The sequence below is a fragment of the Bombus flavifrons genome, chromosome 10 (assembly GCF_040668555.2).
Source record: "Bombus flavifrons isolate JBK064 chromosome 10, iyBomFlav1_principal, whole genome shotgun sequence".
Lineage (NCBI taxonomy): Eukaryota > Metazoa > Arthropoda > Insecta > Hymenoptera > Apidae > Bombus > Bombus flavifrons.
The window spans coordinates 11,469,885-11,492,706 of record NC_138451.1 but is presented as its reverse complement, the minus strand read 5'-3'; the positions used below and the strand labels follow the sequence as shown (position 1 = coordinate 11,492,706).

The following is a 22,822-nucleotide window of genomic DNA, read 5'->3' as shown; positions in this document are numbered from 1 at the left end:
TGGAAAAAGGATGTTAAGGCTTTGATATATGAAGGCGACATAATGATGTCCTTCCCACTTCCGCCGTGCCGCGTTCCAACCGTTCTATTCCAATTCGTCAATGTCACTTCTTTATCGCCGCGTTAAAATCGTGAATTTCACGTAACCCACACGGCAATCTTGCAATGCAACTCTTCCCGCGGGTAACATTAGACAGCAGCGAACGATAAATGGGTCACAAGACGACTGTGCCGGTACGTCTGGTATCCGATTGCCGCTTGCATCGCTTAGCAAGCTAAAATATGACGAAAGTACGAGCCGATCCACGTTCCTTTTCACCGTATCAACAGGATTTTCGTTTTTGTTATCACTTTTGCGAAGCGTCGAGGGCCGAGACACGAGGAAACGGACGATAAAGTTGTCTTGCCATTTAGAAGTTTGTTATACACTTCCGACCTTAACCAGCTCCATTCGAGTAACTTTGAACGTGAACACCGTGATCATCGTGTTCCAGGTTGGATAATACCTAGCGTACCGGCATAACGTTTGCCAAGTGGTATGGCGAGTTTCTTCGACACGAGTTTGAATGTCGGTTCCACGACCGAGACTTTACCGGTTTGTAGGAGTCGTGCATCGTTCTCGATTGATTAGAGACAGAAAAAAAGGAGATGCTATTCAAACTAAACAGGCGAGAGGGAAAAAGGAGTGGGTGGGGGAGGCGGGTTAGTCTCTGTTTACTCTTTGCGTCTCGGTGCATGTATCATCGAGTCGCGAATTGTATAGCACTTGTATATAGGATGTTTGACCGTGAGATTTCATAGATGTTATTGCTTGTTGTCGATATCGTCGAATATATTTAAATTCTATATTTTATATTCGAGCTGAGTCGTTCGTACAGTGTATAAACCGCAAAGTAAAATTGCTAATTAATACTCGATAAATGCTCGCTAGTTACTCGTCGATAACTCGATAGATAACTCGCGATGACACTTAGATAGCTCGTCGATACTGATAGATACTAAACTCTTTTCGGTTGCGTCGATTTATTCATACTGGTCGGGTGGAGGGTGGGGGAGTAGGGGGGGAGGGGTCGGAAAATTCAAATTTCTCTTCGTTCGACGATTGTGCGTAGCGGCGACGTTGCTTTGCCCGGAGTTTATTTATTCTTACGTTACTTGTATCCTAACGATCTTGATACTCCGAGGCAAAACAACAACATGATTTGAATTGTCCTCTACTCATGCGCCGCTACAGAATCTCGAAAATTCTGGTCTGCTCTCGGTAAATGCAGCGGCCGGAGCTGTAATTTCACATTGTTCCAGTATATTATTTCATTGCACGATATCGCTCCATTAGTTCGACCCGAGCAGTGATTCCCGAGGTCATTATACCAGTGGAGGATCGTCGAGGAAGAGTGAGTGGCAAGGAGAGAAGGCGAAAAGGTGGAGCGACAAGGAGAGCGGTATGGCAAGCGAAAGAGAGCGAGAGGAGGCAAGCCGAGGAGAGGGAAAGAACGTGAAAGAGAAAGAGAGAAGGAGGAACGAAGAAGAATGGTCCGCGAGGTCAGCCTACGTTCGTACATATTCTCACGTAGATCTGTGTACGTACCGACGCGTGCACACCTTGACGAACATTGTTGAAGAAAAAGAAGCAGTTGCTCGATAATACATCGACTGCGCCTAGCGTCTGGTACACGGGGTGACGGTTCGAACGAACGTTAAAGTCTAAAGGACAAAGAGAGTGAAAGACCAAAATTTTCGGGGGCAGCTGGTACTTTTCGTTAGTCAGTCAGAGGAGTTGAAGCATTGCTGAAAAGGCTGTGCCCTTCTTCGTACATTGTTCGTTACCATGCTTTTGTAACAGCCTTTGGCGGCTGGGATTTCCTGTTCCGTATAATTTGTCCAGATTTTTCTCTTCTACGAGAACAGTCGTCCAACAATTCTCTCGATAAATCGCGTTGTTTACTCACTTTCGTTTACCTCGTTAGAATACATTAGCAAGACGTACGTTGAATCGTTTGAATAGCTCGAAGAATCCCGTCTCTGCGTGTAATGTTTCACCGATAATTCTTCAGGTGTTAATATCGCGGCGAGATTAACAAATAACCTTCGGAGACTCTATCTTTGGCAAGCATCGTTTCAAGATCTTAATGAGGCACGGCTGGGTTCCATGCCTTGTTGAGAGACAAGTAACGCTCCGTGGATTTCGACATCCATCTTGCTTTCTGTCCTTTGCTCGCCTCGAAAACTAGTAACCGATCTCTCGCCGGTGAATGGGAATCTCGTGATCGTGTAACAAAGCGACGCTGATAACTTTCGAGTAGGCGACCAAGAATATTTTTACGCCAGTGTTACGAACGATCCTTCGAACCGGCGAAAGACACTCGGATCGTTGCAATTAAAGCGAGTTCGCAATAAACCTAACCGTTCTTTATGGATGCTATTTATCACCACTACGAACAATCGCGCGATCGTTTGTCCAACTACTTACCGTAACGGTAAATAGATCCCGCGGATTTTCGTCTATTCTCGCCGATACTTACCTCGTCGAATCATCGAATCGTCAAATCTGTACTAGAAGATCTTCGATTCTAAGCTTTCACGACGGTTCATGGCTGACACGCTGAAACGATAAGCTTCGGTACAGGTCTGTCACGAGGTGTACGAACCGTAACGTTCAAGACACGTCGACGCAAACGTGTAAGAGGATCGTTTCGAAGAAATCAAAAGTACGACATTCTGTATGAAAAAATGTTCGATTTCGTGTCAGGTCGACCTGTACCAAATATAACGGGATAAGTGAAATTCGGTGGATACGGGAAATAATATCTCGACCGGAAGCATAGACGTTGCCCGGCACCGGGGTCGTTATCGTAATTATTTGGTTATTATCGTTCTGAAGGTTTAACATCGGCGGCGAATCGCAAGCGAGTTTCGGACAAAGGATAGCCTTGTGCGCCGTGAGAGCCAGCTGCAGCCCCACCATGCCCGGTCACCCATTTCCTAACCTTCTACTCTCGTCTAAACCGGATTGCCATTGGTCGAAACGGGCCGGCGATTAGTGACGGGACCAAGGGAATAGCACCAAGACGCAGGACTGTGGGGGAAATATAGCGCGCGCGCTTGGATCTAAAATTACGGCTCCGCCATTGGTTGGATGGGGCCCGAGGCCATTCGATTTAGAATTGAAGAATGGTGCCGCTATATCCTCGGCTCACGGAGGACGCCCGTGGAAAGTAGATTCTCCTTCGTTCTCGAATCTTCCTCATTTTGATTCACCATTTATCAAGACAACGACCATAGCGATCGCTGGATCAGGGAAATACCGGAAATTCCTCTCCAACACGATTCCATTTGTTATTTTCCCGGAACATGCTCCGCTCTCTTTCAACCTCTACAAAGAGTTTTTCCAAAGAAATAGCAAAGCCTCGATACTCGGAAGAAATTCCATTTTAAATTCCTATTAAGTTATTTTGAAATATTCCACCTCTGTACAGATATCTATTCCAGCTACTTAATTTTTACAAGATATTCTCATAAAGGTCGTTGGAATTTTTCGAGTAATTTAAGATACTCGGCCGAACGTCGGACTCGGGTCGAGTTTCTGAAATTCTTTCGATGCGCGGCAACGTTTTATTGCAACGAAATGGCGGAGATGGTGGGGATAATCGTTTTATACACTGGAGAAGTTCCTGGTGCCAAGTCTACGTCATCATTGGCTTAATCCCGGGCGTGGTCATCTGCCCTACTTCTTCCTCTTCTTAAATGGCACGCGAGATAAGATTGGTTCGGCACCTCCTGCCTGGAATTTCATCCAAAGGCGCGCCGCCACCCGTCTAATTACTTCTAGAATCGATCAAGGACGGGAACTTTGCTCGCCGTGAATATCCAGCGAACAGCGAGCGTTCTTTCCGCCGTTCTCTTCAAAAATATCGAGATTAGAAACGATCGAAGAGCAACGATACCGAACATCATCGGAATAATCGTATTTCTGTTTTACTCAGTAATGTGTATGTAACGTGTACGATTTATCGCGAGAAGCGTTTCATGCTTACATGGTATAACTTGAAGTTTTAAGGGGCTTTCAGTTTCTCGCGTTAGCGATACCAGCAGTTTTCCAGTGAGACTTATGTAGTGTGCGTTTGGTTATTACAGTTTATGGTTGGTGATACGAGTGCGTCAAGTTCTTAGCATGTTCTTCGTGTCGTCTCTGTATCTTAACAGTGTGCAGCGTTCGTACCGTATTACACAGTTGGTTAGAACGATCAGTCTTAAATAATCGTGGCGAACGATACAATTCACAGTTTAATTTGGAAGGGTCTGGTTCGAACGTTACGAACTACGAGACGTAGATTGCGTTTTCGGTTGGGCGCAGTTTACGTCATTAGAAAATGTCTTGCAAAAGACGTTTCGTACCCAGAGACGTTGTTCCTCTTTCCTCACTCCGTTGCCTATATCGTTGCATTCTGCTGGCTACGTTCATTCATTTGGAAATCCGGATCCCGTGTTTCGCCGCCCACTCGTCGAAGAACTTGGTGAGAGGAAAAAGCGCGATTGCTACTTTCCTAGCGGATTATTCTCTCAGAAACCATTGATTATATGCAAGGTCGATGATGCTGCAACCAGTAGACGCGGATTGAGGTATATGTACACTCGGATACTCTTGGACGAGGTTGATCAGACCTTTTGAAGAAAAGGGGAATCTTAGCTGCCATTCGCCGTCGAAAGTACATCGATTGCATATGTAATATCATTAATCCCGAGGCGATTGTTTTTAACGATTTTTTTCTTAAACGTACCGTATGAAATTAGAAATTGCCATGGTTGTCCAATTGTGTTAGGTTTTTATCTAGCGTGATTAACGTTTATCGTATTTACGTATCATACGTGTACGCTGTTGGTCATAAGTGTAGCTGTGTACTTATGTACATATTAGAACACCTACTCGTTATACATTTACTGAACAATTTTTGCAAATTCTATCTCGTTTAGTATTTTACATTCTGTGTAGTCTGCCAATGTTTATGCACATTCGTATTTTTATGAACATGCTTATGAAAACGTGGCGTGTATTGTTTGTCATCCTTCAAATGTTGGAAAGAACACTCAACATTGTATATTTTTCCATGTTGTGCGTATTCTGTATATTTTTGCATATTCAATTTGTCCACAAATACATAAATATCCATAGCCTAATTATAAATCCATGACGCGGGTTATAAAGACGTATGTAAGTCAGACGTGAAATTGACGTCTATAGTTATTTTTTACAAAATAGCATTTTATTTTTATCCTTGTTAAAATTTCATTGTATTCTTCTCGTATCATGAAAGCGAATCGCGATAAAGAATAAAGTTGCGAGTTCACTATTTATGAAGCTTCTATGACACTCGATAGCATCGAAATTTCGATTCGTAGCAAAAATGAAATAACAAATTTCTAATCAAATAGTTGGAAGATAAGAACAGTAAGAGACACACAATTTACTTGTAACATCACATTTTATCCAGTCAAAATGTCAAATTCTCCTTAGACAAAGCATTAGATTGTCTGGAAAGTGTCTTCCTTTTACACTTTTACACATCTTTATACAAACATAAAAGCTAATCCGTCGAACGTTGTAATCTTTATCTTGATAGAACAAAATGGATCATACGTAATTCGACAAAATAATGTAAAACGAAAAATGTTGTGCGTCCATTATTTCCTTATAAAACGAAAGAAACTTTCCGGACGACCTAATACTATCGTATCCAGCATATTTCACAGATTTTTCAAGATAACGTTGAAACATTTGAAGCTTCCGTCGCTTTTTACTTCTCACGAAAACTGTCTTTTGCGTTTTAAGAAATGTCCAAATACTTTCAATCGGACGATGAGCAGCAAAGACGACAGAAAATAGAGCGATAAACCTTCGGTTTCTACTGGTTCGGAAATACTAAAAAAAGTAGCACATTTTAATTAAAGGCGGTAGGATAAACGTCCCGATATTCGCACGACCAGCAGCGTGAATCGTTCACGAGCTAAATGATACAAAGAAATGTTTGCATCTCGACTATCTTCCTTGTTCTTGTACGCGCGTTAGAGCACAACGCGTTCCTTTTGTTCTTTCGCGGTAGTAGATGAGTTGGATTTGACGTCATCGCGGAACAAGGCTAAATTTAACGTAGAAAAAAAAATTTCGTGTAACGATCGCCTTATTCTGGACAGATTTTCATGACTCACTTGCGCGGCCTTGGGGCCCGCACGTTCTCGCGAGATGATGATTCGTATAATTGTTGTGGTTGTCTCGATGCATGCTCAGTTCGATTACGAAGAAGTTCGAGGTTTTCTAAATACGCCGATTAGCGAATTATAGTGATTGCGTTAACTTGTGCAATTTGTGTTCCTCTTATCGATGCGGTATTAAAATCTACGAGCGGCTAAATGTTGCCGTGAAACACGTTAGTCACGTTATTGACTCGCCTGGAAGAAACGAAGAATGGGCGTGTGACGATAGCAAGGAAGGGACGTCGAATTTGCAGAAAATATAGGAACGCCTCCTACGTCTAGTCGTAAATCGGATGGCCGGTAATACACGAAGGTGATTTAGGAATTCGATTTTCGTGACCCAGGGACAATTACGAAATAAGCCTTACCCGTTCGAAAATAACACATTTCGCTGGAGTTGCATTTAAAGTCCGCCTGTATAAACTCAGCCCTGACCGTAATGCTTGTCATACGTTTTTCTGACAGCAGCGCGTGCAAGCAGATATGTCGCAGCGGCGACGCTCGGCGCAGATCCAGTTCGCGTTTCCGCAAACTGGCATTATACCTGTATTTGATAAGCTGCGTGGAACTAGAGCGTTTAAATAATGGCCGTACAAACGACGATGGGCTACCACGATGGGGGCGTCGTCATTCGTTCGAAACGTTCGACAAACAATAATAATTTATTCAGATGTTTTTCATTGCGCGCACTCCTTTTGCAGCGAAACCTAGCGTTTAATAAAACCTTATCGATCGATATTCACCGAACGTACTATATTCCCTGATATTTTCTCTTTTCCTCTTCTTTTTTTTTTTTTCTTAGCAACTCTCAACATTTTGGTTCTTATACTTCTTGGTTCTTATCTTTCTCTTATACTTTCGTACGATACAATTCGAATCGGCATATGCGTGTTATACGATTATAGGCGAAAGCGAGACACAGGAAACGGAGGGTTTAAAGAAGCGGAACCAAAAGGCGGGAATTTAAAGAATACGCGCAGAATCACACGCGTACGTTGGCGCGGTTCGGTATGAAAAGTTGGCGATGTCGGTCGATGTGGTAGAAATTCGCGGCATTGGAGTCGAAGTTTAATCGGCGCGACTATCCCGCGCTGGCTGGACGACAAAATCAATTCGGCGAGAAATAAAGGCGGCAGCCATGAAAAATCGCCACCACGCTCCATCTCCTTGCGCACGCGAATTCTACCTACACATGCAAATATATTTACGTACATTCATCGGCTGGCATGTGCTCGTGGCACACGCGACGACCAAATGACGTGACAGTTATGGTGCATTTGCGGGACGCGTGCCACCGTACCGGGTGTCTGTTTAGAATCAATTGACGCATTCAAAGTGGGTCTCTGCGAAGAGACGCGTTTGCGGCCCAATTCGAGCATGGTCGATGAATAGAGCGAGTACGAGTATCGAGAATTTTTATCGTGGTGTTCGTAGGAGATTACGTGGACTTTTTTCTTGGCTCACCGACTACATGCGTCGACCATTTTTGTGTCGTCACGCATTTACTCGGTTGCTTCGAAATAGAATTGTCGACAGTTTCATCATGATATCGATCACGAAGGAAAAATAAACGTGGTTGAATTTACATTGGAACTCGATATTTCACATTGGATATTTATTTTGAGAATTAATATCGGTCGCAAGCGATGCATTAAAAATTGTACAGCATGATATCGGGACGGATTTTGATTTTTCCGGAACCTTTTGCCGTTACCAACGAGACACGGCACGTCGCTACGATAACGTTCGACTGTTTGACCTTTGGATAAGGAAGTTAAAAAGTCCTGTTATCGTTGCATCTATCGATAGCGATTTTGAGGAGCGTGGCGAATTACTTGCACATGAATTACGGCCCCTGGCGATCGAATTAGAAATACCACAAATCTTCGATATTTCTCGGGTTTCATAAAATCGGGCGAATTTTGTACCTGGAGGATTGAGAATCACAGTGATGTACAGTGACTTGTGAAAGCCTATTACACCGTAATGAGATACGACTGGCGCGATTATATCGGTGAGATTTGAAACAAACCTGAAAATATATATAGAAGCTAGGAAATATTTATTGCAAACGTACCTACTCTTCACGGAGATCAGAAAATTATTTCGTACGTTGAACGTACCTTATCGTACGTTGAAGATGGTCTTTTTTTTACTAAATACGTCTTTGCAGGTATATGTCTCGTAACTGTCGCACATTCGAATCGGTTTCCAATATTACCGATATACGTAATTACAATAATTCTATCTCATTAACCGGTGAATAGAATTCCAAAAAGTTCCACGTAACGCACGTGATATATTCAGAAAAATGTCCTATAGCAAATGTTCAAATGTTTGCGTGAGTCGCTGTACAGCGACTCGAACGTACAAAAAAAGCTGTAATAGCGAGTATCGTTTACGGAACGGGATTTCTAAATGGCAGCTCGAAGCGGGAGAATCGTTATGGCAATGGAGCTAAAGCAATCGGATAGAACGATTGGCGAAAAAAGAGAAGAGGAAACATTAGCAAATGCGTTCGCATTGCACCGCCACTTTTGATGTGCCGCAATTTTCTTCGTTGCGACATTCTGTCAGATATACCGGGCCGTGCGTGTTACCGCCGTGTCCTTCAAAAAACCACCACGTCCGGTCGGTTTCTCGAGCATGCGATTTTGGTGATTCCGACATCGACGTGCATTACCAGAGAGCTATCGTGGTTAACGGATCTTTATATTCACGCGAGCAACTTGTGTTTTCCACGAGCTCCGGCCCTCGCCTTTTCTTCGCCAATGATTTATCGCTGCCCTTTTAGCGACTTCGATGATTAACCCTTTAACGGTTCGGTAAATTTCACGGAGTCCGCGTGAAAATAACTAGTTGTTTCTTTCTTTGTAAATTGTTTGAACATCTCACCGACCAGGTATCTCGAATAAAATGCGAACGAGAATTTTTTGTAAACGAAACTAAGTATAAATTACTTATATTATATATATATTGGCAATTTATTGCAAAACGAAGTATCAATTACGATATAATTAACAATTTAATTGTATATGTCAGTATAGGAGCATATTTCGAAACATAACAATAATCGAATACATAATCCCACTTTGCTTTTAGAATTCTCTTGCTGAAGGTACCTTAAAACTATCTAACAAGCACACGATCTATATGTTCCTACTGCAACAGAAAACAAGTATGATAGAAGCGTGCAAAATTTTTCACTTCATATAACTGTGAAAACCACAGGAAAAAGATACGACAAGTTACATGCATCGTGTTTCGTGATAGAGTAATTTTTGAAATTTCATATGCTGTTAATCAATTTTATATTTCAAAATTTCCCTTTTTATTCGACTGTAGCGCTGAAAATATGCGGTTTAGTTATTCTTCCAGTTATTTCGAAAATATCGATTGCTATAACATTAGCCGTGTCTTCGGTTCTTTATGAAAACTCCCTAAATACAGATCACCTATTTTGAAACTACTTATGTCGGAATGTAACAAGTTGAGAAATTATAACGAAGAAGAAAAGTCAGTCTTCGTATGGCCATACAGAAACAAAAATACACAAGTCCGTAAGAACGAAGGGCTAGGCGGTATGCGTTCGTCAAGCACGCTCGTGACAGTAACAGACACTGTTGATCTAATCTAATCGTTTTAATCGATACGAAAAATTCAATACGCCTGAAAAATTTGCAAGACGAATCTGCCATAGTACAGATAAGGATAGTCTCGTTTATACTGGGAGCGTATGGTTAGAAAAATGGTTGTACAGGGGTTTGCGGGCAAGTGGCGCTCATCATTGTTTGATGCAGTTACGATGGTGTCGCAGGTCTGGAACGGGTAGCGGAGGAGTTGATGGGCCGTAGGAGATGGAAGCAATATCAGGACACCCTGTACAGCGGTACTCGCAGCAGCGAATCAGTGACGGCACAGCCCCACCACCGGCTCTACCCGGCGTTCTCGTCGTCCTGCGACCCGGTGGTGCCCGGGAATTTGGAACAAATTGGGTCGCGTCCGCTTCATCCTGCGTCCTCCTCGTTACCTACAACGATAACGACGACAACGACGGTGCCACCGGCGATAACGACGACGACAGCGGCAACGACGGCGACGACAACGGGCCCGATCAAGCAGGAGAGCCTGCAAAGGCATCACCTGCAGAACCACCATCACCTACAGCCCTCCGCCGTTCAAGATCACCACCGTCACTATCAGCAGCAACAACAGCAACAGCAGCAACGACAACAACGGCAACAAGAAGACCGTCGCCTAAGGCCAGACGAGATCAAAGTCGAGGTCGGCGAGGACGAGTTCGCGAACGGTGTCGCCCGAGAGGAATCGGCTACGAAGACCGCGGATACGTCGACGACGACCACGGTGACGACGGGCACGACGACCACGTCGACGACGACAACGGGAACGAGCATACTTGCTACCAGTACCGCGACCGGCACGATCGCGACGATCACCACGCCGAACACCACCGCTGTTATGACCACGGGAACCACGACGATCGCGACGAGGCGGCGACGCAAACGCCGGCAGAACGACGGAGAGGCCACCGACGACAGAGAGGACGACGAAGAGAACGAGGAAGAGGAGGATGGAAGGGGGCAGGCCGAAGCGGAAAAACGGCTGAAGCTCGACGAAGACGCCGACAGGCCCGTCAGTCCTCTGAGAAGGGAGAACGATCGAGGATCTCGGGATTATCCGACTGCCAACGCTACAGATACGGAAGGGACCAAGGTTCGTTGTAGAATCCTTTCTTTTTCTTTTCTTGAGGGGGGAGGGGGAAGGGGCAGGGTGAAGCAATCGAAAAGAAAGCGAATAATAACGCGTAACGGTGTTTGTTGCAGGAACGAACGGAAGAAGTCGCGTTGGAGCGGACACCGGTGACGCAGGGTTCATTGAGAGTGAAAACGGAGGAGGAGTTGCAAGGAGTGCCGAGTTCTGGAGGCGGTCCAACGATATTGACGACACCGACGCCGGATTCGGATGCGATCAGGTCAGGGTTGCCGTGTCGGGAGGTTGAAGCAGCCGCTAGAAACGCGGTACCGCCGTTTCTTATTGGAAGCCGACGCACCAGCCCACCGCCAGAAGACTGGAAGCCGCTAGACAAATGTTACTTTTGCCTGGACGGCAAGCTACCGCACGATGATCAACCACCTCTCGTAAGTACGATTCTCGTAACCACGGCTAAGCGGAAACTGTCTTGTTCGCATCATGGTGACGTTATTCAATACGAATCAATTCACGATCGATCGAAGAATAATTTAGCTGGAGGACTAATTTATTCGTCACCGGTTTGACTCGGAATGCTCTGTCGCCATGATGCGATTCGTCGCGCATAAAACTGCATTAGCCAACGCGGAATTCTTCAAAGCGCATAATTAATCGCGCGGAAAGGACAACGCTTTACGTGATATATGACGGATATCGGTCCTCCGGCGCAGGACACTAGGAAACGTTCAATTCTTTATTATCACGCGCAAAAGAGTACGTCTCTTCGCATCCGTTGCTTTGATCGCTTTGACACGCCGCCCTTATAAAAGTTTCACGAAGGCGGACCCGTATTCCTGCGTGGCGAAAAGCGAATTTGATCAGGATTCGATTTGTCCTCCAACGTCGACGAGGATGTGCTCCTTTTTCCATGATCGTTTCTTCCCTCCCACGCCGGTGGTAATCAGTTCCTTTCCGTGTGTTCCGCCGACCAATGACGAGCCGGACGAACATAACGTTCGATGTCGCGAATCCTGCAGAGTCCGCAGAGCGACAGTAGCAGCAGCTCGCGATCGGCCGAGTCACCGATGTCGGTCCAGGTGGACCCGATGGCGGCGTCCGTGGTCGCCGCGGCTCTCACCGGTACCTACCCTACCTTACTGCCTCAGTGGTGTCTGCCACCAAGGGAGGCGCCTCTCGTTGGGGTGCAGCCTCATCAGGACAGTGCAACGCCAGCCGACCAACCTCTCGACCTCTCGGCCAAACCGAAAAATTCTCAGGTACGTGCTCCTTCTGGCGTGGGTAGATTCGCTTTCCTTCTCCTTTGCGTCTAGAAACGCGAAACATAAGAGTCAACGCAATTATCGTCTTCTCACATTTACGTTTACGTTATCATTTATTTTTACGACGCTAGAGCGTTTTCTACCAAAAAAAAAAAAAAAAGAAAATACCGATGCGTGACACGATGACGCTTTCTGTCGCAGGATAACAACATATCTCTATTGGAACAACAGAAAATACCTCTGAGGATGACAGCAGGTATCGACCCCAAGAATATCTTTAAGTAAGTAACTTTCTTCTTAACAAGAATATTTAAACGATTTCGCGTTCTCGCCATGCACCGATGAAAACTAGCTATTGATCGTATTTTTCCGACGCTGTCACAGGCTGTCTAAAAAAAAAAAAAAAATAAAAATAAAAAAAATAAAAAAGAAGTCGTCTTGGCGCTGTTGAAATTCGTCTGTGATGCTTAGTAACCAGAACGAGAAGCGCGTCGATTCCTGCCAGTGTTATCACGCGACTCGTTTTACACCTCGCAGCGAAACGAAGCCACCACTGATATAGGTATTTGCATTCCGCGCGAGCAAAAGAAAGTGTTGATCGCATTCCGTATGCCGCGTATTCCAAAGGATCGAGAATAGATTCGTGTTCGAACACGACGACTTAATGGGCGACGCACTCTGTCAAGGCTGATTGTACCGTAGTATACAATCGTTTCGAAGCTGCCATACCGATCGTTCGGCGTACCTTGGATACTTTTATATCGTACAGAAGTTGTGTCATTAAATAGGATGCACGGTATACGATTCGAATCTATAGCGGCGGCGTACGAAACGGTAATTAAAAAGTTTCCACGGTTCGTTGTTTGCTTATTCGGAAAATTTTCCGCCGAGCATCCCACTGCTCGTCCGGCTACTCATTACGAAAATTTGCACGAAAGTCTGTTACAATTTTTTTGTCGGTTTGTTTAGAAAACACTCGTGTCGAAGCATACACGTTATCCGCGCATTAATCTCTTCAATAGAATTCGCGTGCCGCGAAAATTATCGCGCTCGTACGGCCGTTTATCCGTTTGTCGAATGAAAATATACATATAATGGTAGTGGGTATTTTATTTCGTACGAAACCTGCCGGTTATCGGGTTCAACATCGCGTCCGTTCCAAAGGGTGACTCGAAAATTGCGAGGAGAAACTTCGCGCGCGCCCGAATCGGCCGTGAAAGTTAATCGAAGATGAACGGAAGAGAAATCGGAAGATCCTTGCTAAAAATTCTAAAAGCTAAAATCGACGCGCTCTCTTGAATAACGTTTCGCGATAAAACACGAACCGCCTGTCTTCCCGAGTTTTCACTTAAGCGTCGGCAAGTTCAATGTTTCTTAACCCTGTTACGTTCTTTCAATCATTTTCTAGCTAATCGTGTTTTGCCATTGTTGAAAAACTCGTTGGATTTATCATGAAAATAAGACACAGTCGTTATTATACTAAATATCTTCTGGAAACATTTATCTTTCGGATCTTTAATTTGTTTGACGATAAAGATCAACGTTAGGAATTAACGTTAGAGATAGAAATCAAAGATGATTAAAGTAATTAATTTACTTTGTACGAAGTTCAGGTAGGATAACGGATCGCGATATATCACACGAATACAACAAAAATCTCGTTACATTTATAATTCGTTCTACGTTTTTCACTCGTTGTTATACTTCTGAATATATCTTGACTTATTTATTAAACTTTTGGTAACAGACTTTTTTATTATTATTGAGACTTTTGGTGATTTTAGCGAAGTACGTAGTCTTTGTTCGCTTTATCGAAAGTTCAGATAGGATAACGCGTTACAACGTGTCTGACAAAAAAAAGTCTAAAGTGGAATGTATCATTAATTCGTTCATATGCTTCTCGCTGATCGTTAGACTCGTAGATTTTTGTTAATTTTCATGAACGTTCGAAGCGAGCATGTAAAAATCTTGTTCTCGGTCGAGACGAAAACAAGGTCGAGACGTAAAAATTCAAGAATCTCAGCATGAGTAAGTCGAAATGGAAGAACGTTATAGATTCCAAATAATATAACGTTCCTTGAAGCGGACGTTATTCGTGGGGAAAAAAATGAATAAATGGCACGATGATCGAAGGAACGAAACGGAGGGAGGGAAAACAGGGAGAAGACGAATAACGTCGAGTCAAAGTCGCGAACCGTGTCCGTACGTTGCCCTCGTGTTTTCGCTGTTTTCCCCGCGGAACATTTTGCGCGTCAAATTTTTATCGTCGTCTATTATTAGTCCACCGTAATCTGCACCTCCTGACACATCGAAGGCACAAAGTACCTCGCGTGTGTCGTACGCCGCGCGAGGAAGATCGAAACGCGGAGAGGAACGCTGGAGAAAAGGAGACGGGGCCAGAGTCTCGGCTCGCGGCGGCGCATGCGCGCTACCGCAATTAACGATAAGATAGCCCGCCGTCGAAACCACGCGAGTAAAGTCGAAAAATTAGAAGCTCGAACGATCAACCGGACGAACAATCGTTCGAGTCGACGCTGTTGACAAAGTTTTCTTGTACCGCGTGGAAATTCCAGATAACAGACGTCACGTGACCACACGACACCGGATCTCTCTCGCAAGCGTTTATTGATCATTTTCGTCAGACCGCAATCGCCTCTTATCTTAATCGGTGCTACAGACAATGATGGATTAAAATAGGAGCAATTACGAGTTCAACGATGTAGCGCTAATTATTTATGTCTCTAAGGAATAGCATATAGATTAGACATTAAATAGCTGAAAGAGGATAACGCAGGGTCATGAGAAATTCATCTTGGTTGATCTTTTATTTTGACGTCATTCGCTGCTTAGTATAGTAAGGTCACAGGTAAAAAGTACGATAAATCGCATTTTCTTTTTCTTTTTTTTTTTTCTTTTTTCTTACGAAAGGATAATTTTATTCTCGGACGATCCCATATCGAAACTAACCGTTTTCTCATTTGTTTTTGAGATTAGACGCGATTTCCTTGAACGTTTGAAAATTACTGACATTTATTTCTTACGGAAAAGTATTGTATCTTTAGTATTTAATACCAGAAACGAGAGAAATCCTGACGAAAAAGAAATAATTATCTTCTAAATCGTCCTTTACGAATTGCAGTTGTCACACCGTCGGGGGTTAATCTTTCGTCGAATGGTTAATTAGGATAATGTTGAAATTAGGATAATTAGAGAGAAGCTAAATTTGTAGTGCAGCAGGTATCGCGGCGAATAAAGAATAAAAGGCTGCAGAGATACGGTTGTTGCAAGCGGCACTCGAAGCGGTGGCGAGGCTTAGGAGGGGGCAGAACGGTCGAAATACAATTTTATCAGCTTACTTTGCTGTCCGAGAGAGAATAGGTCGACGAACTCATCATGGGGGGCCACGGTTCTCGCGAATCACCAACAAGCGGCGACATCTTTTACGTGGAATTCTTCCTATCAATTTTATCGTTAAACAACGAGACAGACTGTAGCAGCCCGATTGCTACCTGTCGTCTTTGCGTCATTCGATTCTTCGAACTGTCATCGGCGATACAAATTGAAATTTCTTAATTCGACGATAGAGAAAGTAAGCGGGAAGGAAAAAAAGAAAGAACAAAAGATATCGATGAATATGTATAGCATCAGCGGGAAAATAACAGGAGACTTACGACACGTAAGAAACCGAATAAATCGGCTATGTACGATACGTATGCAGTCGTTCAGAAGCCAAACTGGACAATTCAACTTCTTATTAATTCCTTAATTTCATTACATAAACACGCGTTTAACGATCGATCCCCAAGAAACAAACGAATTACTCCCATAATTCAACCCAATTCAGGATACGTGCGTTCGATGTGAAATTCTGCGAACAATCTTGAATCCCTCGGTATATTAATTTAATATCGCGGATGTCGTGGAAGAACGATCGTTTTCTTGATTTTCTCTGATTTTTCTACTTTGATCTTTCCCCATGTTTCGCACCGTGATCGTTCAAGTGCTCGTAACGTGATAACAAAGTTCAAGGTAAATTAAAAAGAAACAGCGTTTGCAACGCTATCAGTTCTCTGTATTTCTAAATTTATAAAGTTGTTCAACGTTGGCTTCTAAACGGCTCGTATAAATCATATTCGAGGAACATTTTAATTGCGTAATAACTGACAGCTCTCTCGCCGTTAGCCCGTCTAATTTTGCAGCTAGAATTCGTTCTAATGCAGCCGGCTAGGTCAAAGATCAAAGCGTTAACGAGACGCACTCTGTTGGATCGATTCGTTTCTCGTGTACAACACGTGCGCGTACCTCGCCGGCCACGTGGCTGGGAAACGTTGGTACAGCTTGGCCGATGAACCGCTTCTACACGTGAGTCTACGGTACGAAAACCACCCGATAACCCAGTAACTTCGTTACGAGGATATCGGTATGGCGTGTTATATACCGTGATTGTGCAATTATCGGGCCTCATTAGATACCTGGAATCTCGATTCGCCGGTACGTCAACGTGCAAAATAGATTGCAGATATTTATGGATTTTTGGAAAGTCGCAAATATCTGCGGAATACATTCAACGAGATATCAAAAGTAGAATACTTGTTGCGATATTTAGTAGATCGAACAGACAGAGAAGCGGCTTAGGAATTTGAAATGAACCGGGATAGAGAGATATGCAATAGGGCGATAAGAAATAGCGAGATGAAACATTGACTTGTTTCTTACTGCCTACGTTCTTTCCATCATTTTCGTCCAAATTCCATCTTTCTAACAAAAACGGAGTTTAAAAAGAATTCCAAGCTCGAGCAAAGGTACGAAGACTTTATTATCGGTGTATACGATGCGTAGTTTCAATTTTATGTTAAACGCTTTCCTAGAAATAAATGCCCGTTGGATTTCTGTTTAGGTTCCGTTTCTTTAGTTTCATTCGCAAAAATATAAAATTGCACGAACGTCTGCGGTCTAGCGACTAGACGGTCGAGTAAAGAAGAGGATAAATGGTAACGCGAATTGATAATACGATAAACGATACCATGTTGAATGTTTTAGTTCTTGTTATCGTGCAAAACCACGTATGACCGGGCCAGTGGCGGCCGTGGCGGCGGCAGCAGCAGCTGCGGCAGGCGTCGGTGGTGTCCCCGTGGTGGGTGCCGGGGGTGGCCGGAGGGCCTACACCGAGGAGGAACTGCAAGCCGCGCTCAGGGATATCCAGAGTGGCAAGCTCGGCACACGAAGGGCGGCCGTGATTTACGGGATACCGCGTAGCACCCTGCGCAACAAGGTCTACAAGCTTGCGATGGAACGCGAAAGGGACGCGTCCCTGTCTAGCACCCACTCACACCCTCACGAGCCCGGCGCCCCAGCCACCACCACCACCACCATCACCACCACCACCACCACTACTACTACTACTACAACTACAACACCACCAAATACGACCCAAAACGCCTCCGCGACCACTCCGCCCCCGCAAGTGGATGAGGTAGGTTTTGGGGACAGAACAAGAGAAAGAGAAACCGGAAAGCGAGAGAAGAAGTGAGAGGCAAACAGAGGGTGCGGGAACATGTAATAAAAATGAGCGATGATACGATAAATCATGTCGTATCTGTACCTAACTTTCTATAACGGAGGGAATTAAGTATCGAGAATTGATAATTGAGTAACTGAGAATTGAGAATTGGCAATTGATCGAGAATTGAGTAATCGTAATAGCAAATATACCGAACCGAGAGAGCGTCCAAACTGGAAAGTATCTTATAGGGTCGAGTGTGGATCGCTAGGATGTAGATCGTTTTTCGAAACCACGCTTCTTCTGACACTGGTGGCACGAGTTTCCTTCTCGGTGACAGTCGTCGACCGAGTTATCGTTACGTCGAGAATGTCCGATAATCGTGTCAGTGACGGTAGGAGGAATAGCTCCAACATTTCCAATATTAAATCGAGAAATTGTATTCATCTCTCAAAAAAAAAAAAAAAAAAAAAAAAAAAAGAAAAAAGAAAAAGAAGAAAAGAAAGAGGAAAAGGAAACGTTTTCTCTCGTAGAAGTTTCTACGTAGAAGATTCGGTGGTGATTTTCCGTCTCTAAAGTATCTCCATGTGTTCCATTCGATTTCCAATTCTTCGTATACGTATGATTGTTTAATTAAAAAGTCTACCGTGCAGTTCCTTTCAGGTTCGATACACGTTCCACCGTCATTAATCATAAGTTATCGGACGTTGCGAGGAAAGATTACGCTCGATAGAGGAGATGATGCCTTTGGACGCGATTTATCTTAAGCGAAAGATGACGCATCCAAGGACAAGGAGAGAATATGACGGAGAGGGAATGGGGGGGGGGGTTGCAGAGAGATATAAAAGACCAGTTGAATCTCGATAATTCGTTCGCGAAGGAAGACCGCCTATTTGTATCTAAGTGTGGTTTTGGTTAGGAAGAACGAATGGAGCTTCCCCAAAACATACCTCTGCCACGGTGATCGTAGAGTTCGCGTGAACCGATCAACTCGCGAAGTATATACAGGTACAAGAGATTGCAACTGTCGTACGAGCATATTCCATCTTGCAATTTGACTATAAATAAAAGAAAATGAAGCTGATTAATACGAAGATGGATCGGTTCACGCGGTTCGTTATCGGTTGCCGTGATGCTCAGTAGTGTCGAATGTTTTTGCATGGGCTGTTTAACTTTTTTATCTCACTATTTGTAGTTTAACACACGGCCGCTTGGTCTTGGCGAGGTTGCAAGACTCGAGGTAAGTCTTCGGGACGATCGTTTCGAGCCGAGAGGAGAGAGTTCTTCTTGGATGCGAGCTTTTGTTCGCGACGGGCTCTTAGGGCCCTCGAATTCGTTGTCACGAGTACATACGCTTTTTTTTCCGACCTCGACACCATGCATCCTCGATGTGTTTTGTACAGACGATCGTGCTTCAGTGTTACTAGTACAGCTGTCGATTTTATGGTGCAAGGGAATGTCAGGAAGTAATCGTTTCTACGTGGCGTTGCAATAGCAAGGCATGCTGACAAGTGGCGTGGCTTATCCGGCAACATATATTCGAGAAACTGATACACGTTGGACGAAAATTAATTTTCCAAAAGCGTCCGTATTATCTTGACATTCAAACGATGCACGACGCTTGTTGGGAAATGGATCTTGGAATATCGAATAATCGATGGTTCATTTTCCTTTTTAACGACGTTCTGCCTGGTGTCATTAGGAGAAGCGCAGGTAGTTTAGTTCTGGTAGATATTTTTAGTTTGAATGCATGTTGTTTGAGTAATATTTACGAGGCAATGGCCGGTGTGTAGCACCGGGTCCTTTTTACTCGTCGGAGAGCGAGACACTTTCGAGCTGGTTTTCAATTTTCGACCTTGCCTTTCTCTTTCTTTTCGCGCGAGAAACCACCCCGGTACAGGAAACTTTACATGAGAATAACATTTGGGCAAAGCGTTCCTTTCTTTTTCTATGTCCTTTTTATTTTTGTATACGTCGTACATGCTTTTTGCGAACGATTCTATCTGGCAAATTCCTGCATGACGCTTGGTCATTCTGCATTCGACGAAGAAGAGTGTATTTACATGGACAACCGACACTGTTACAACACAGACATACACGCAAATACAAACACAGAAGAACGCCTCTCGATGAAATCCTGCTAGCGAAAAGAATGTCGCCAAGAAGGTGTTATACCGATTTTACGATAAAGATCGACGTAAGACGAGACTTTCCTCGAGAGGACCGATCGATGTTAACGATTCGTGTTTCGAATTATTCGTTTCCTTATCGCGGCTAGAATGTGTGGAATATGCTAGAAAAAAATATTCTTAACAGGTGGACGACAAAGAACTGTCCGGAGCGGAAGAGGAGAAAGAAGTGGAGAAAGCTCTGTTGAAGCCACTGTTGTCTTTGGAAGACCTTGTCAGGTTTTCCGCCCTCGAAGGAAGCGGCGGTGATTCCCTCAGAACGTTGCTACAACGAGGACACGAGACGGGAGCCGAGTGGCCAGGGCTCGAACACGCCAACATCGGCCCGTATATTCAAAAGATGCTTGCAGCAGCTGCGCCATTTAAAGGTGAGAAACACGCTTAACTCTTTTTCCAGTTAGGTTCGTTTCGTTCTTCTTTCGTTAAGAACATCGAACCAACGAATTTTTAAGCGCGTCGTGTTCCCACGAAGACAAATATCGTTAAAACATTCTCCAACTACTGTCAGCGTATTATATATATACTTCTTACAATTACACATAGTACACGCGGCGATTACGAAAAGTATTTGCGCGTCGTTGTAGTTGTTACAACATTTACGTATTATTAAATGCAAGCGTATGTTAAATTCCGTGTTATTTAGTATTATGAAGATTCCTTCGTACGATGGAGATGAAACGTAGTATCTGAGAAAAATTTGTTCGCTCGGAGAAGCAGAGTATGTGCAGATACATTTTATAGCTCGCAGATCTAGCGGAATGTGCGTAGCTTAGGTTAGAGGAAATGAAAACAAAAGTAAAAACGAGAATCAGTATTTTCGCAAGTGGAAGATAAAATTCGTGATAGCAACCATAGTAGGAAAGTTAAGTGCATGAAATGGTGTACGTCCGTCGAAACACGAGATTTGGGTTATTTCCGATAGACGTTAGACCGTCTCGTTCGCCGACCAGTGTATAGCAAGGGCCGAGACGAAAGTCGAAAAGTGTATTACGAGCGAGTAGGTCTTCGGAAATCGATAGAAGCCAGATGGTGGTCGACGGGTCGGCGACACTTTTTCCATTTTCTGAATGGAAGTTCGTTTAAGTGGCTTAAACAGTTCTCAGGGGCTAATCCGCGATTACGACAAATGTTCGTAGGCGTGAAGAACCAACGAAATCGTATTTCTTAACAAACACGTACGCTCCTTTTGATTGATAACTGAAACTATCTTTGTCGTATCAACAGGCATGGAGACGCAAGACTATCGCATTCCAGAGGTGATGAGAAGGCTGATGAGCGAAGACAAGAGGCTAAACAAAAGCGTAAACGGGGACCAGTCGCAGCCACCGCATCAGCAGCTCCATCACCATCAACCGCACTCGACGCACCCGCAAGCCCAGGCACAGTCGCAGACGCAGCAGCAGCAGCAACGTGGCCCGATGACGAACGACGACTTCAACCCAAACATCGAGGAAGAGGCGAGCGACAGTGCTCAAGGCAGAGCGATCCTCAAGATTCCGTCCTACAAGCCCGCGAGCACGCCTGGATGTTCGAGCAAGAACGGCGAGCCAACGTCGGCCGCATTCGCGCAAGGATTCGCGGCCGCGACAGCAGCCTCGAGTCCGGGTCTCCTGGAACGAGCGAGTCCAGCGTTCTCCGGCACCAGTAGCCCAACCAACTCGTTGGTGGGGAAAACGGTAGCCGTGAATTTCCGCGACGTGATCGCGAAAAGCATCAGCGTCAAATTCCAAGAGGGTCAAACGGTCGCGACAGCCGGAATGCCCGGATGTCAACCGGCCGGAGTGGTACAGTCGCAGCAAGCGATAATGACGGATCCAAGTCCGTTCAAAAGAGGCAGATACACTCCGCCTCAGCCGGCGTCGCAGCAAGCCCAGTCGCAGGCGAAACCGCAGGCCCAAGAAGCGAACAAACCGAAACCAGCTACCGGTGGCAAAGGAACCAGACCGAAACGCGGAAAGTATAGGAACTACGACAGGGATAGCCTGGTGGAGGCTGTGCGCGCGGTTCAGCGGGGTGAAATGAGCGTGCATCGTGCAGGCAGCTATTACGGAGTACCGCACTCCACCCTCGAGTACAAAGTTAAGGAACGGCACCTGATGAGGCCAAGGAAGAGGTACGTTCATGTGTAGATCGTGGATCGTTGCTTATATTAAATCGTTCGATAAGCACGTGAACGCTTTAGCCAATCTGTAGCAACGGCAAATCATCGCCTTGTCGCAATGACCAACGGCGGGTGACTATTGTCTACGTCTACGCGTCTGTCGTTGACGTCGTTGTTTTTTTGTATCTTAACTCTCCAAACGGTTTAGACCTCTGCGTGTTCCGGAAAACTGAAAGGAACCGATGGAAGAAGAGCACGCAGGGGTATAAATCGACGAGCCGGTCTCGGTTAATCGTCGGAAAGTTTGAAAAATTCAGACGTCTCCGTTTACGCGTAGTCGACCCCGTTTTAACAATCGACACCGTAAGTCGAGCACGACTGTCGCTATCTCGCGTCACGGTTAATCTGCGTCAGGTACGTGCTCATGCTTGACCCGATCTCATAGCCGCGCCCGGTTTATCTCAATCGTACGACTAGATTAAATTTCCTGCCGTGTATTGTCCCTTTTGTTGAGTTTTCGTTTACGTAAAGTTTAACATTGTTGCAATAGATGTCGCGATTATTCTTCTTATTCTTTAGCCTAAACTCTTGTCTTGGCGTATCGTTAATGCCCCGACGATACGCTTCGAATATTATTGCTTCGATTAATCGAGACATAAGTCTTGGACGGTCTTGTTTATCTGATTCGTACGTGGATAGCTAGAACGTAAATAATCTTCCTACAATTTTCTCTCACTCTTACAGACGAAATCATATTAGGTGGTTCGAAAAGTTTCATTCGTTTCATAAGACGA

At 44.5% G+C, this 22,822-nt stretch overlaps 1 protein-coding gene across 6 annotated transcripts in view; it reads left to right on the top strand.

Moving 5' to 3' along the window:
• Positions 1-22,822, top strand: part of Eip93F (Ecdysone-induced protein 93F) — a 103,737-nt gene that overhangs the window by 58,788 nt on the left and 22,127 nt on the right. For 4 of the 6 annotated variants that reach the window (XM_069122446.1, XM_069122445.1, XM_069122449.1 and 1 more), the window contains 7 exons: positions 10,066-10,982; positions 11,093-11,407; positions 11,996-12,235; positions 12,440-12,519; positions 17,279-17,711; positions 20,055-20,295; positions 21,152-22,040. In XM_069122446.1, coding sequence (XP_068978547.1) covers positions 10,066-10,982; positions 11,093-11,407; positions 11,996-12,235; positions 12,440-12,519; positions 17,279-17,711; positions 20,055-20,295; positions 21,152-22,040 — 3,115 coding nt within the window. Of the gene's footprint in view, positions 1-10,048; positions 10,983-11,092; positions 11,408-11,995; positions 12,236-12,439; positions 12,520-17,278; positions 17,712-20,054; positions 20,296-21,151; positions 22,041-22,822 lie in introns of all 6 variants that reach the window. The other 2 variants (XM_069122447.1, XM_069122450.1) reach the window with 2 other exon arrangements.